Source organism: Callionymus lyra, chromosome 10 (genome assembly GCF_982586985.1).
Source record: "Callionymus lyra chromosome 10, fCalLyr1.hap1.1, whole genome shotgun sequence".
In the NCBI taxonomy this organism is placed as follows: Eukaryota; Metazoa; Chordata; class Actinopteri; order Syngnathiformes; family Callionymidae; genus Callionymus; species Callionymus lyra.
Genome location: NC_141827.1, coordinates 11097262 through 11113163, shown reverse-complemented (window position 1 = coordinate 11113163; position 15902 = coordinate 11097262). Strand labels below are relative to the sequence as shown.

The 15902-nt window shown below is 37.2% G+C and overlaps 2 protein-coding genes across 4 annotated transcripts in view; one reads left to right on the top strand and one right to left on the bottom strand.

Moving 5' to 3' along the window:
• Positions 1-15902, top strand: part of ppil1 (peptidylprolyl isomerase (cyclophilin)-like 1) — an 84361-nt gene that overhangs the window by 15480 nt on the left and 52979 nt on the right. The gene's annotated exons all lie outside the window — the stretch shown is intronic.
• The window catches only part of LOC148070298 (sodium- and chloride-dependent GABA transporter 2-like), a 33536-nt gene that overhangs the window by 3865 nt on the left and 13769 nt on the right, over positions 1-15902 (bottom strand). For both annotated transcript variants that reach the window (XM_087801495.1, XM_087801494.1), the window contains exons 6-14: positions 14809-14896; positions 10955-11087; positions 7165-7299; positions 6909-7012; positions 5956-6080; positions 4761-4873; positions 4549-4686; positions 2954-3056; positions 1628-1728 (exon numbers count right to left, since the gene is read on the bottom strand). In XM_087801495.1, the coding sequence (XP_087657621.1) occupies positions 1628-1728; positions 2954-3056; positions 4549-4686; positions 4761-4873; positions 5956-6080; positions 6909-7012; positions 7165-7299; positions 10955-11087; positions 14809-14896 (1040 nt within the window). The remainder of the gene's footprint in view (positions 1-1627; positions 1729-2953; positions 3057-4548; positions 4687-4760; positions 4874-5955; positions 6081-6908; positions 7013-7164; positions 7300-10954; positions 11088-14808; positions 14897-15902) is intronic.

Below are 15902 nucleotides of genomic sequence, written 5' to 3'. Positions count from 1 at the left end.
AAAGAAAAAAAAATTGTCTTCGCAGGAGCAAGAATTTGCCTGCGAGAAAAAAACATTACATCAAACATAAGGTGCAAAAGAGACAGGTTTCTCTTGTATTGATGAGGTTTATGATTTGTGGTGACTCTTCAGTTTCTGTGTTAGATAACCGCTGATGGTTGCGATAAGACATTTATACGTACTGAAGGTTCTAGTGTCACACCAAGTGGAAAAACGGCCAGCTGCTCAGCAGCTAAGAGAGTTTTACTGCGATATTTATATCAATATATTGTTTATATTCTCCATTTTAATTGTGATATTTGAGAAGGAAGAACAGGTATAGCTACATTTTAAAAACAGCTAGCAGGTTTATTCTGAAGAGTTTTATTTTTACTTTTTTTTTAAAGTGCTGGTTTAAAATTCTGGCCAGTTTAGAGGAGGGATTTTCACTCTTTGCACAATGACTGCCCGTTTGGGTTAAACTTTTAGGATAAAAGACTTTTTTTTTTCTGATAAGATTCTAAAAAATGTGTTGGCAATTATTGAGAGTTAGTTTGCTACTTGCAATCGAGTTGTTCTTGGTTTAAAACAAAGCAACTTACTTCTAAAGTCAATCTGCTTGAAATGGGTCTAAAGTTAGTGGGAAGTCAAAATGTTGGATGGAATGTGCAGACAGTTGCACTCTAATGGCGAAAGTATATAAAAAAACAATAGATTTCCTTTCCTTCAGAGGATTTTTCCCGTCTTTTTAATGACCATCAAATCTATGCTTTGATTGATTGACATGCTACGAACGGTTGATAGTGTCAATGTCAAGTGTTGCATGCTGTATTCCCATATTGTTCTGCCACAGTTTGTCGCATATGAATCTACTTTGAGTTAATATATAAATGTGCTATAGACGTCAAGCATTTCCTTAAAGTCAGTGAAGGAACAGTTTTTTTCATTTCTCTTCCCACAGTTTCCACTTGTGTCAACAAGTGGAAGTTTTGTGTTTCCACAGGAGACACTGCAGGGGTCGACTGTTATTGAACTGGCATATGAGACCAAATATATCTAAAGCCTGAGGCGACTTAGAGAGATTTTGCTGAACCGACCTAAATTAAGTTTTAGTAATCCTCACATGTTTCTCATGTTCATGTTGATCTTATGTTATATAATGCTTTGCCGCCCAGCCAACAAATCACAACTGTCAATCACTTTTGAAATGGCAACAGACCAGAACAGCTGATAACATTGGCAACATAGCTGGTCAGAAATATTTGGTAACAGTTTCACGATAAATAAAACAGTTTGTATCTCAACCTTTGGTGGGTGATTTCGCCGCCTGAAATCTGGGCGAACGAGTGTGTGAGTGGAAACTTCCAGGAATGACACGTGGTGACAAACCTTGATCATAAACCAATCACAGCATAGCGGGTGTGGTTATGGTAAACAAGATTTTATCTCCAGAAAAACAGTGTTTTTAGTGGGTGGGACTTTTTTTTATGTAAATATTTCAATGAAAAGAAACAAACAGACACACACTGAAGATACAATGTCTATTTAAGACTCACTTAACACTTAAATCAAGACAATCGTTGAACTTCAATATTCAACAGGATTATTAACAGTTTGAAATGGGTTTTTCCTAATATATACTACTCACCATACAGACAGAGGGAGTGATGTACAGCCAACAAATCTTCATCACAGGCCACGGCCGATATCCGATCATGTCCTCGATGTTGTCATAGAGACGATCGGCACCTGTTTCAGAAAGACATGTTGATTTAAGTAGAAAGTAAAAGTGTTCTCAGACATGCGTATCATTGTATCATCATTTTCCCACAGAAGAGTTTCTTGTATAACACGTTGTGATGGATTCTTGCACAAAGACCTTAACCATGAAAATTAAGGAGAGTTTTTTTTGCTGCTTGTGTTTATTTCGCATGAAGATGTAAAGAGCATCTGAAAGAACCACACATTCTTTCTTCGTGTAAATGCTGCTTTTGTTGAAGAAGTGGGCATTTCTTAGCGTTCTAATGGAATTCATAAGCTTTTTTTTGGCTTGAACGCTCCTCCGGATTTACATAATCGCTCCACTGAGACAAAGTAGTTTTCTTAGTGTTAAGCTTCCTCTTGTCCTTCTACGTAAGTTGCTGTCAACATGAGTGAAAGAATGGCGGCTCCTACTAAGTGGAGCTCCAGAGTTCTCAAGAATCTTTTGTTTGACTTGAAAAAAACACAAAAATGGAGACAAAGACGGCAGATGCTAGAAGAGTATTTAGAAATGAATAGACAAGGCAACAGCTGAGGGAAATCCTTCTGGACGCATTGGACTTAAAGCCCTTGAATGTTGATGACATTTTAGTTTGTTTGATATTCTTGTTACAGTCTATCTTACATCTAAGACAACGACCCAATCATCTGAATATCAATGTTCATGTTTTACAAGGTTAATTAAATCTTTTAAATCTAATTTTTTTTAAAGATTGACAATTTTTTAGAACAGTGTAATTGCAATCCTGTGCAAACTCCAGCATGGTCGCTCAGTCCAAGTTATGTAATGAAGAGCGTTTTTACACAACAGCTAGAGTCTTACTCTGAGTTTAATGATGTGTGTATTTAAAAGATTGACAGCCTTGCTTGGAGAAATGCCTGAAGACCAAGTATAAGTGGATGCTTTGATGTTTTCTACACTTTAAGCGTGATAATAATACCACAAAAATCAAAGCCAATATGTTCCGCCTCATCACTTTTTTCATGTCAGAAACAGATTTGGCAGAAATGATCACTGCTTCTGAAAATACATAGTGCTGAGGATTTAATTGACTTTTTTTTAAACAGATATAAGTGATAACCAAAACCTGCTCCCCGGAAGAGAACAAGAAATAAAAGGTTTTTATATTCTGATTTTAATGTCCTGTGCTTAATATTGAAAAAAAAAAAAAGTTGCACCAAAAATGATGTAAATAAAAGAAGAAAGACTTACCATATATCCATCCAATGGCGATGGACTGAAACACCGAGAGCAGGAGGAGATTGTTGCCGCTGCAGACGTAGTGGTCAAACAGTTGAAGGAAGTACAAGCCCCCCTGAGAGAAGACGACCAGGACTCAACAACTGACACAACAAAATCTCATTCTTGGAACAAGTTTAAACAGACAAAAAAGGAAGTATTTTGACAAGACTTCTTCAGCTATATTAAACAAATAATGTATCTCAACGAAAATCAGATCATCTCTGACATCAAGAGTTCAGACACCACCACCTAACGAAAGCAGATCCCCTGACCACTGCCATCCCAGCTGTCAAAAAGGAGCTCCCACGAGCAAGAGCATGAACCTATTGTCGCCAACAGAGGGCGCTAGAATCCAGGAGCAGACGTTTGAACCATCACGTCAGGATAATCACCCACAGTAGCGGCCCTGAGATGTTCTATTGCAGGAAACACTTTAAAGCGATAATTCACCCAAAATGAAATAGTCACTCATTTCTTCTCACCCCCATTTTCAGAGTAATGTTTACCTTTTTAGAGTGTATTAAAATGTATGTTCATATGACGGTCACAAACGTCGCTTATTTTCTTCGTCCAAAAAGACACACTTTAAAACATCCAAATACCTCGATACTGCTCGTCTGTAACGCTCTTCTTAATGAAGCCTTTTCAAGAGAAATTATTTTTTTAAATCTATATTTTAAGCTTGTTTTTAGCAGAAGCTAAAAGGCTAACATGCTACACAAAAGTATGTTAGCCTTTAAGCTTCTGCTAAAAACGATCTTAAAATATGGACTTGTCTCATTTTTTTTTAGAAGGATTTCACATCTGAAGCTTCAATAATAGAGGGACATTATAGGCGAACAGTATGCAGGTATTGGGAGGTTTTAAAGTGTGTCTTTTTGGATGAAGAAAAGTGATCTCTGACACGACCGTCGTATGGACGTACATTTTCTACTTAAGAAGGTGATTTCAATTTTGAAATTCTTTGGAGGGTCACATCGGACCAACCTTTGCGTATTCGCCCTCATTACCTATGCTTGTTCCGCGACCATTAGCCTGTATATCTTAAAAGTATTTTAGTAAGGTAACATAAGTTTATGTCATAGATTCACCCGCACTCTTTTGGCCAAATTAAATTGCGTTTTTTAAGACTAAAATATATACATTTTTTAATTATTATGTCATTTAATTTTTAAACATGAAAAATACTATTCAAACATGAAATTAAAAATATTAAAAATATTAAAATCAAAGACATTTTGTAAGGGGGCTGGACGGTGTTATGCTATTATAGGGGGAGCAACAGCACCACCTAGCGCCTCCGTGTCGCCACTACTGATCATCAGTGTCAACAAGCAAGTGCTCAGATATTTTAAGGGGCCCAGTGCTCAAACCAAGAAAGAAAGAAACGTATTCATAAGTGTAACATTTTAAATACTATTTGATATCATGTTTCCAATAGAAAGTCATGTTTGTAAGTCTGGTTTGAACACATGAACACAAAAGGTCAGCCAGGCTATAGTCATATATTTCAGGTGGCTCCTCGTCAAATCACATTTTCTTCTTGATACTAGAATAATTTTCACCTCGGTCACGAGCAGGAGTCCGAGCAGGAAGCACACGGTGCACAGACAGAGCAGCAGCAGCTCTCTGCGATAAGCTCGTCTGAAGACGGTGGGAAACATGTCCGTCACCGACGTCATCAGACACTCCAGACTCACAAACTGCCGAGGTAAAGACGCACATGTCAGACACATAATAGGGCTGTAAACAGAGTCAATATTGGACTGATGTTTACTTGAGTGTCGGCTCCCAGCAGGATGACCATGACGAAGAAGCAGATGGCCCACAGTTGAGGCAGCGGCATCATGGCCACTGCACGCGGGTACGCGATGAAAGCCAAGCCGGGTCCTGCAAACACAGAGAGTTATTGAGGAAAGACTCACTATAATGCACGACTATAAAAAAGAGGGACTTACAAAAAACGTGAGTGAGTAAAGTGTGGCTTGATCTGATTATCGTGTGCGTTTAAAATGTTCGACTGCGATGCTGCACATGATGTTACATTTTAATTGAAGAAAAAAAAATCAAATTTTCTCCAGTTTAAAATCAGCTGTTTTTAAACACATACATTGCACCTTAAAATAAAACTTTTTTAAGGCAGATTGTGTCTTGTTTTTAATGTCACTCTTCATTAAAAATTTCAAACAGTGGTCAATCAATCTGGGAAGTAGAACCACAACATATTATTTAATAAGTATTTATTTTCTTTTTTTTACAGTTATTTATTTTTCCAAAATGTAGAATAACAATCTACAAAGAAAAATAAGCAAAACTAATAAAAATAAAAATAAAATAAGGGCAATTGACACACTTTGCTCAGAACTAAAAATCAATTTTCTTTTTAATTGTAAATTGTATAAAATATATCAAGCTTGTTCTTTGTGAAAAAATGAATTATTTCAAGTGCTCAGTAGTATATTAGAAATTACTATTGTCACTTAGCAAAGCTAATGAATAATGTCACAATATATTTGTGTATATTATAAGTAATTATATTGGTATTAATGTAATAATATATTTTTAAATATTGTTATTATTATTATCCATATTTTATGCAGTCTCAATAACTAATTTCACTCCTTTCCTAGTAAAAAGGAAACAATTGAAATGCAAGTCCATGGAGTTCAAACACAACCACGTGTTATCGAGAAAAAAAACTGGTTTACATTTGAAAAAAGCTTTGTTAAACAATGTTTCGGTGTAATAATGTTTCATTAATAATAATAAGTTCAATTTATTATACATGTGTATTTACTAGGCAAGTAAAATCTCTAAAAACGTCTTCATATTTTATCTTAACAACCTTTAAACTGAGTTTTTTTGTTTGAAATATGCTGCCCTCTGTCGACACCACGTATGTACTGCATTATTCAAAGTCTAGAAGTGTCTTCAGCACCTTTGAAGTCTCCAAACAGTTTGAATGTTCTCACCAGAGGCGGCGACCTCAGAGATGGGCAGCCCTTGTTCGTACGACATGAAGCCCAGAACAGAGAAGATGGCGAATCCTGCCACGAAACTCGATCCTCCGTTTACCAAACACAGAACAAAGGTGTCCCTGAGGACAGAGACGAAGAAGAAGAAGAAGATCATCACCATGTTTGTCTTTCCACTGAAGCAGCTCCATGTCTACAGTCAAACGTTCACATATTCATGGCACCGTGATGCATGTTGACAGAGTCACATGATGCAAAACCCTGAGGATTCCCGGGCGTCCTCCTCCCTGCAGACTTGCATCCTTAATGAGTCTGTCTTCTACCTCTCGCCAGCCAATCAGCTCGCAGCTACCTGCCCTGCACACCTGTGCCCCTCAATCTAATGAGTTTCCAGATCCGACTGTTTGTCGCAGGTGATCTGGAAAAGTTGTTGTTACAGGAACATACGATGAGAAGGATTTTTTATTATTTATTATTATTTGTTGATATATGTCTCGAGGAAATCATTCAGAAGAAAATAAACTAAATTTTTAAATGAATAATTATTTGTGACTAGTTCTGCAAGTTTCTGCTGTTATTCTGCGTTGAATCTAAATATTAAATGAAAAATATATCAAATTAATAACTTCCAGGTTCTATCTGTCAACATATTTTACAATATTTTCAAAAATATATAATTTACATTTCAAAGTACTTGGTATAGTTTTGTATTTAAAACCAATTTGAATCGTCATCACAACTCCAGCCACTTGTAGATGTGATTCTTTACTTATTTATTAATTTTAAAGAATATTATTGATAAATAAAGACGATTTTAAGTCAATAATTTTGTCAAATTGGTGCTTTTCGAATATTTATTTAACCTTAGGATCAATGGAATGAGACCCAAATGCACTGCAACAATCGCAGCACTTACATAAGAGACAAAAGTTAAAAAAAAACGTTCTTACTTGTAGCAGTTATTGTTGAACTGGTTGTAGCTCCCCAGAGCCGTCAGGGACCCCTGACAGATCCCGAAAGAGAAGAGCACTTGAGCGCCAGCGTCCATCCAGACCTGAGCCCAGAACAGAGAGAAAACTTTTATTCCCACCGGGTTCCGCCGACGGCAGCGACGAAGAAGCAGAGACTCTAGAGTCTCGGTTTGACACCGCGGGGGTGATTGCGGGTCCGAGCCTGGCGGCCCGTCTTAGTCGTTTCATTACTTACTTGAGGGTCCACCAACCTTGTGGGATCGGGATAGAGGTAGAAGCGGATGCCGTCGATGGCGCCGGGCAGCGTGAGTCCGCGAGCCAACAGAACCAACAACATAAGGTAGGGGAACGTGGCAGTGAAGTAAACTACCTGGTGGAGACATGTTTGAGAAGTTTAACCACAAATGTGCTTTTCAACATCAGAAAAACCTTTTTTTTTTATTAAAAGCAAATTCACATTTTTGAAAAATGATATTAAATGTAATACTGAGTCTGGTTCTGCTCAAGGTTTCTGCCTGTTTTTCCTCGCCTCTGTAGCTAAACATTTGCTCATTTATTTTTCTCTTCTATTATAAAGTGTAGTTTAAAAGTTTCAGAAAGCGAATGTAATATTTTCACTCTTTCATGGAGTTGATTTGAATTAAGTTTAGATTTTATACTTTAGATTTTGGGATTTATTTCATTTGTGGGCTTGTTTGTCTTCAGTGAGAAACCTAAACTATTAATATATAATATATATATAATTATTTGTGTTTCTTTCTAATTTTCTACTTCTTATTCAATGGTTTCGATTAAACGATGCTTTGTATACGTCAGAAATCAACCTTTAACCCTTGTGTTATCTCAGGGTCACGGTGACCCAAAGGCTCAAAAAACAAATGTGTTTGTGGTATCCTTTTTGTTGTCTCTGGGTCACGGTGACCCGAAGGCTCGAAAAAATGGTGTTTGTGGTATCCCTTTTGTTGTCTCTGGGTCAAGGTGACCCGAAGGCTCGAAAAAATGGTGTTTGTGGTATCCCTTTTGTTGTCTCTGGGTCACGGTGACCCGAAGGCTCGAAAAAATGGTGTTTGTGGTATCCCTTTTGTTGTCTCTGGGTCAAGGTGACCCAAAGGCTCGGAAAACAAATGTTTTTGTGGTATCCCTTTGGCTGTCTCAGGGTCAAGGTGACCCAAAGGCCGGAAAACAAATGTGTTTGTGGTATCCCTTGTGTTGTCTCTGTGTCAAGGTGACCCAAAGGCTCGAAAACAAATGTGTTTGTGGTATCCCTTTTGTTGTCTCTGGGTCAAGGTGACCCGAAGGCCGGAAAACAAATGTGTTTGTGGTATCCTTTTGGCTGTCTCAGGGTCAAGGTGACCCAAAGGCCGGAAAACAAATGTGTTTGTGGTATCCCTTTTGTTGTCTCTGGGTCAAGGTGACCCAAAGGCTCGAAAACAAATGTGTTTGTGGTATCCCTTTTGTTGTCTCTGGGTCAAGGTGACCCAAAGGCTCGAAAACAAATGTGTTTGTGGTATCCCTTTTGTTGTCTCTGGGTCAAGGTGACCCGAAGGCTCGAAAAAATGGTGTTTGTGGTATCCCTTTTGTTGTCTCTGGGTCAAGGTGACCCAAAGGCTTGAAAACAAATGTGTTTGTGGTATCCCTTTGGTTGTCTCTGGGTCAAGGTGACCCGAAGGCTCGAAAAAATGGTGTTTGTGGTATCCCTTTTGTTGTCTCTGGGTCAAGGTGACCCAAAGGCTCGAAAAACCAATTTTTTTGTGGTATCCCTTTGGCTGTCTCAGGGTCAAGGTGACCCAAAGGCCGGAAAACAAATGTGTTTGTGGTATCCCTTGTGTTGTCTCTGTGTCAAGGTGACCCAAAGGCTCGAAAACAAATGTGTTTGTGGTATCCCTTTCGTTGTCTCTGGGTCAAGGTGACCCGAAGGCCGGAAAACAAATGTGTTTGTGGTATCCCTTTGGCTGTCTCAGGGTCAAGGTGACCCAAAGGCCGGAAAACAAATGTGTTTGTGGTATCCCTTTTGTTGTCTCTGGGTCAAGGTGACCCAAAGGCCGGAAAACAAATGTGTTTGTGGTATCCCTTTTGTTGTCTCTGGGTCAAGGTGACCCAAAGGCTCGAAAACAAATGTGTTTGTGGTATCCCTTTTGTTGTCTCTGGGTCGAGGTGACCCAAAGGCTTGAAAACAAATGTGTTTGTGGTATCCCTTTTGTTGTCTCTGGGTCAAGGTGACCCAAAGGCTCGAAAACAAATGTGTTTGTGGTATCCCTTTTGTTGTCTCTGGGTCAAGGTGACCCAAAGGCTCGAAAACAAATGTGTTTGTGGTATCTCTTATGTGTAGTCTGGGTCAAGGTGAACGACCTCCCTGGCTTCCATAAATACATATGCAGTGGTGGATGTTGTTCATCTTGACCTAGAGACAACACAAGGGATAAAACAAACAGATTTGTTTTCAGGCCTCTGGGTCACCTTGACCCGGCCTGAGCTAACACAAGGCTTAATGAATTTGTTTTTGTGTTGCAAAATTATATTTTCTTTTTTTCCCACCGCTTTTGTTACCGTCTTAATATCCATGGATCTGTCCCTGCTGATCCAAGGTCAGGTCACAGGGGCAGCATCTAGATTAAAGAGGCCCAGACTTTCCACCCCACAGAAACCTCTTTATTAAATTAGGAAAATATATATGTTTTTAAATAATCTGCTATATTTTTGTGCTTCAACAGAAAATAACCGATTGGCTTATTCCCACTTGACTCATTTATATGACTCACTTGAACTTCTATGGCCCCTAGTTGAGAGTCTGGATCCCAGATGTTAGTCATGTGTTTTTGAGCAACACAACAACTCTGTTGCAAGAACGGTTCTGCTTCATTTGACTCCTTTCAAGGACTCGTGCGTTTGAACCGATGACATGAACCATGATGAGTCACATGACTCACTAACTAACTTAACCACCGAAGCCGCACCACGGAAGACGTGAGTAATCTGGCACAGGAACACGTCGGTTTCCTGTGGCTCAGATATGGCTCTGGCGGCTCAGACTGTTTTCCTCGTCTTGCCGGGCGTGGCTCCCCCGAAAATGATCTATGGACGGTCAAGTTTACGGGCGACGCGTACGACTCGTTAACTCCACGACCTTTGCTGGGTTTGCATGAGCAGTTATGGAAATGTTGGGAGGAATGCAAATGTCTGCCCAGCTAGCCAGGTGCAGAGAAAGGCGGTTTGCGATCGCTAAGATCTCCGTGCTGAGGGTGTGTGTGTGTGTGTTTAGTTGAAGGAGTCGGGGGGGCAGGAAGACGAGCAACACTTTTCAAGTTGTGTTTGATCAGCAAAAGATAAATAAAAACAGTAGTTTAGTTTAGCACAAAACTAAATGGAAAAATCACTCAATCTGTGATTTTCTTCCTTTAGCAAAGAAAATGCAAGACGTTGGAAAGTCATTCAACACAGTGTTGAGGCAAAATAAATCATAAAATGTCTTATTAAATTAAAAGATAATGATGTCAGAGCTGGTCAAAGTATTTATTCAGACACCATGAGTTCTGTGTGATCTTTCTGTTTTTGTTGCTATCTATTGTTGTATGTGTTTTTAATAATGTATTTTAAATATATAGTTTTTGTCTAATTTATTATTTTAATTTGCCTCCTTTTAAAAAAGTATTAAATTTAATGAAAAAATATCTCTTTTATTGTGTATATTTAATTGAAAATGTTACTTTTCCTTCATCATTTCTGCTTCTTTTGCTGTATAGGTTTTCTTGTGATTCCGTGTCTTCTTTTAATGTGTTTTCACAATTTAAGATGATTAAAAAAACAACTTAAATGCATATATGCTCCACGAGAACGCAACTGAGAACATGATTATAGTCACAGCAATATCTGTTGACTTTGGTTGAGAGGAAACAGGAAAAGAGGTATTTACACTTAATCCAACATAATGTATGTAATTCAGATGGAATGTAGCTCCACTGTTCAGACATACAATGTTGCTTATCTTAGAATAACTTCAAGGTCAAAAGAAAGAGACTCAAGTTGACCTTTCCAGTGGATCTGACTCCTTTCCACACGCAGAAGTAGCAGAGGATCCAGGCCAGCAGCAGACACAAGGCCAGCTCCCACCTGAGGCCCCCGATCTGCTCGATCCCTCCGGATATTCCCAAAACTCTCCTCCTGGAAACACAAACATCTCATTGAAGCTGCGGCGGCGAAGAGGCGCGAGTGTGAAAGCGGCGGCATTTTGTGGTTAAAGGATCGGAAACATCAATTGATGGATCTGAAACAAAGCTGCTCTGCTTCCTGTCTCTGGAGCTTCTTATCAGTGCAACTCTTTTCAACAGTTTAAAATCTAAACAAAAAAAAATCGTCTTTTTAAAAACTTTTTACCCTTAACTTTATTTTATTCACATTCCATAGCGGCTGCTTTTGATGTTTCAATTTTTAATCATGTATTTTAACGGTGTTTTAATGTGTTTTGCTGTCGTAGATCTATCTTGAGTTTCTAGAAATGAATTCAGTAAAAAGGTATTAACATAATGATGATTATTATTATTAAAAGTTTTCGTTTTTAAAGTTCATTTTGGGTTAGTTCAACCACACGAGTTCTACCAAAGTGTTTCAAATAGTAGATGTGTTCACACTTGAAATTTAAGCTAAATATATAACATAATATATGAGTAATATTTTAAGAATTCCAGCTTCCTTTCGCTGAATGCAAGGGGGGATTTCTAATAGGTCCAATAGTAATAAACCATATTTAATATATATTAAATATGCATGATTTTATTGTGGAGTCCATGGATAATACTGGTTATTTCTGTCCGTCTGGTGAATTCACAGAGTGGGATTAACCTCAATAACCCCCAGAACAACTTAAACATTTCATTAAAGGTCAATAAAGTGTTGATTTAAGCGAGTCTTAATATATATTGGACTCTTGTATCATCAGTGTGTGTCTGTTTGTACAAAACTCTCTTTTCAGTGAAATATTGAGCACATTTTAACAGGCTCTGTAATGGACTCCACTCTCGTAACCTCTCGTTCGCCCAGATTTCAGACGTGGGATAACTTTATAAAGTAATAAGTTCAAAACATGGTCATGATGAGAGACTTACTGCATCTTGGAGAGAAATACTTCAATGTTTGAAACATGTGAGTCAGGAGAGTTGAGTTTTTACATGAGTTGACTGTTAAAACCCAAACGTGTTCTCTGCTAATCCTAAACCCAAACTCTGTTGCCGTCTGCAAACTTGAACTCAGTCACTTCTAAGCAAAGCAGTTAAACATGCGCAAGGAAATCAAGTCCCTTCTTTTCTTACTCCAATTATCTGATCTTTATTTCTAAGCTAAGATAGAGGTGGACGTTTTTCCTTCCTTTACCTTGATTGTTCAATTGTTTTGCTGATACTTTTCAAAGTAGGGTAGATGATCTTCAAAACGTTTTTCTTAATTTGTAGGGCTTTAAAATGTATAATTTATTATTTTTCTTTTCTTTTTGTTAAAAATGTGATTTCATGATCATATTATTTCCTACAATATGCCTTGAATAGTAAACGTGACACAGATTATTAACATAAAAATGGAGGCTCACTAAAGAAAAATGGTGCAAAGAAGTGTGTGAAGCTGAAGCCTTGAGTCGATTCAATGACTAGAGTTTGTGGAAACTCAGTGTGTTTTATTGCCCTGCGCTCCGGTCTCACGGTGGCCTTGACATCTTTATCGTCGTGTCGTGTTTGCTTATCACTTTTCTAACTTCCTTCCTCTTCACCAAAGTTACCTGGTTAAGGTGTGTCAGGATTTTAGTCAAATATTACTTTTTTTATTTTCAATCAATAACTTAATTACTACACTTACAACCGGTCGCTACTTCCCTGTCAGTGAAACATCAACTCGTTGTACTCGTTGAAGATTCTTAAAGCTTTTTTTGATTTTTATTTTATATTTCTGATGTGTGTACTTTGATGCCTTATTGTTGCTGCATTTTTATTGATTCAAATAACATAATCTAAATTGTTCTGATTGCTATGTTCCTTTGATGTCCCTTATCTGTTTTATCTACCTGGGAGTACAATAAATATTATGGCCTGTGAACAACTATCATCACACACTTATATAATCATTCATTTATAGAGTCACCTCTGCTCAAAGCGCTGTATAAATATAAATTATTTACTTACTTACTTACGATCAAACATTCCTGTGATGTCATTTTTAAACTATGTTTAAGATCCTCATTGTTTCTTTTTAACATTAATAATGAATCAATGAGGAAAATCAGATTGAAATTTTGATCCACAATTGATCTTAAGTAGATATTAAGTACATTTCTAATGCTAAAAAAGGTAAAAACGACGTCACTGTGTGATGTATGAAGGTTCATAGACAAGAGTTTTTCCAGTCCTCACATTCTAAAAGCCACATAACGTTGATGAAACAATAAAATAAACTTTTTGGAAATCTTCGGTTTTGTCTACACTTTTTTGCTCATTGTGTCCAAAGACACTTTTCTTTCGTCGTCACTATCTCTATTGTGGCTGAACGACACTATTGTTTCGTCTGAAACGACCCAGAAAATGTATACCATGGGAGGGTTTTTCTTCACAAAGCATGTATGCAGAGTGGACGTGTAATTATTTAGCCAAACATTGGACGCAATCTGTCATCGGCTCGGACAAAGAGTGCTATTGTATTCTTCTAAAGCTTCCGTGTGGTGAAGTCAGGACTGCAGACTGTCTGTCTTTGTTGGTGCTATTCCTATTACTGCAATTTTTCTCTAGTCGTGGTCCTGAACCTTGTTCTTGGAACACAGTAGAGGTTCCTTATGTCATGACCACCATCTTAACTTTTAGGTTTTCTTACAGCAAACGTTGTTTTTAGAAACAATTTTAGTTTTATTTGTGAAATTAGTTTTTTTCATTTATTTGTTTACATTTTTCATTTTTTCAGTATTTTTGATTTGTATTCATTATATATTTATATTATGTATATATATATATATATATATATATATATATATATATATATATATATAAGGAAATATAAAACTGACCTGGGAAATGTGTGGCTTACGGTGGCTCCCGTTATCCCGCTAGCATTAGCGGTTGCTAACTTGCCGTCATGGTGGCGCTATTACAGCCAATGACTGTTAACAGTGAGTAGCATCGTCTCCAGCATCAGCTGTTTGGTGACATTTTGTAGTCACCGAACAAAAGCGTACATCTCACTTGTAGTCCCTTTGATTGTTTGCTTTGTTCCGCGAATGTGTGTTTTATTCCCTGAATTTGTTTAATAGTTTGATAGATATGGTGATTTGTTATTTGTTTTCAGTGATTGTGTGTTTTATTTCTGAATTTAATATTTTGTTTTGCACCTCTCAGCCACCGTAGTGGCTCTGTAGCTGTAACTAAAGTGTATACTTTAAAAAAAAACATTTTGGATGGAAAATTTAAATGTATTAACTTGTTTTTTTTTTGTTTTTTTTTTAAATAATTACTACTTAAATTATAGATACATCTTATTAAAATTATGTGATTTTGTTTATCTATTTCCTGCTTTCATTTTAATAAATGATAATATTATTATAATATAAATTATAAAAAGTGTTTTTATGTGATACTCACATTTGAAGTTCATTGCTTTATAATTATTTGTTTTAATTATATTTAATTTAAATCTAAAAAAGAAAGAATGAAAAGTGAAATAAAATAATAGGAAATAATGCTTTTATTTTATTGTATTTTAACAATGACCTGATCATTTGTTTCTATAAAATCTAGTTCCATTTTTGTCTGAAAGACTCAAAACAAGTATAAACTTTAACGTTTCTCCATTGGAAATGCAATGGTCCATCTGTGAGTACAGGTATGCATCATTTCAATCCGCCTCTGATACTCACTCCCAGAACTCTGTGGCCGGTGTGGTCGCGTTCGCAGCTGCGGTCCAGTTGGACGACTTGTTGGCTTTGTCGAATTCAACACAGCGTTCTGACGGAACAGACAAAAGTCATGTGCGGCCCAAACAGCCGGCGTGTGCAGGTGGTTCTCTCGTATTTGAATGTGTTCAGGACACGACAAAGCAGGCGGAAATGTAAACATCGGTGGTTGAGAGACATGATGCGGCATCTGTTGAACTCTCATGGCCTCAGGGGCCACGCCCGAGAACTGGAATGAGCATTTCTCACCGGGATGACCATTATCAGAAACAGCTGCGAGTGTGTTGAAAAATAAACTTTAATCCTGCAATAATATTTCCCATGATCTCCTGGTTTTGATGGATATGATTGAAGATCGATTGAGAGTAAATATTAAGCATGTTTTCAGGTGGATAGTCATGGGTCTGCCCGGTGGACTCCTCCTAGTTGCCTAGAACACCTTCATAGAGCAGCGATGCGCTAGTGAAGCTTCATGAAGCTTCGTCCTCATTTTAAGCGCCAACTAGCTGCATCATTTAAATGATAAATCTCTGGTTTTGAGCAACTATTTTAACATTAACATTTTAACAATGACCTTGAAAACATTAACATGTTTTTTAAGCCGAAAGTAATGGTTACTTATGTCATTAATACCATCTTAACTTAGTTTTCTAACAGCAAACACCACAGTTTTAGTTTGAAAATGTGAATATGTGAAATGAGTACATTTCATATTGTCTTTCTTTAGAATGTTTTAATCTTTTGGCAATATTTGTATCCATTTTTATTTTATATATAAGATCATCTTAAACTGAACTTGGCAATGCGTGGCTTCAATGTAAACCTAAAAAAATATTACAATTAAATGAAAAACTTAAATGTATTTACTTGTTGTTGTTTTTTAATTACCTCTTAAATGATAAATACAGCTTATTACATTTTTTTAAATCTCTCTCTTGTAAAAAAAATGTTATATTCACATTGGAAGTTCATAGCTCTCTTCATTCCAATGAAACCTAACATCTTTTTACAGCCAACAGCGCCCCCTAATGAGCCCTGAAAACGAGGACAGCGCTCAC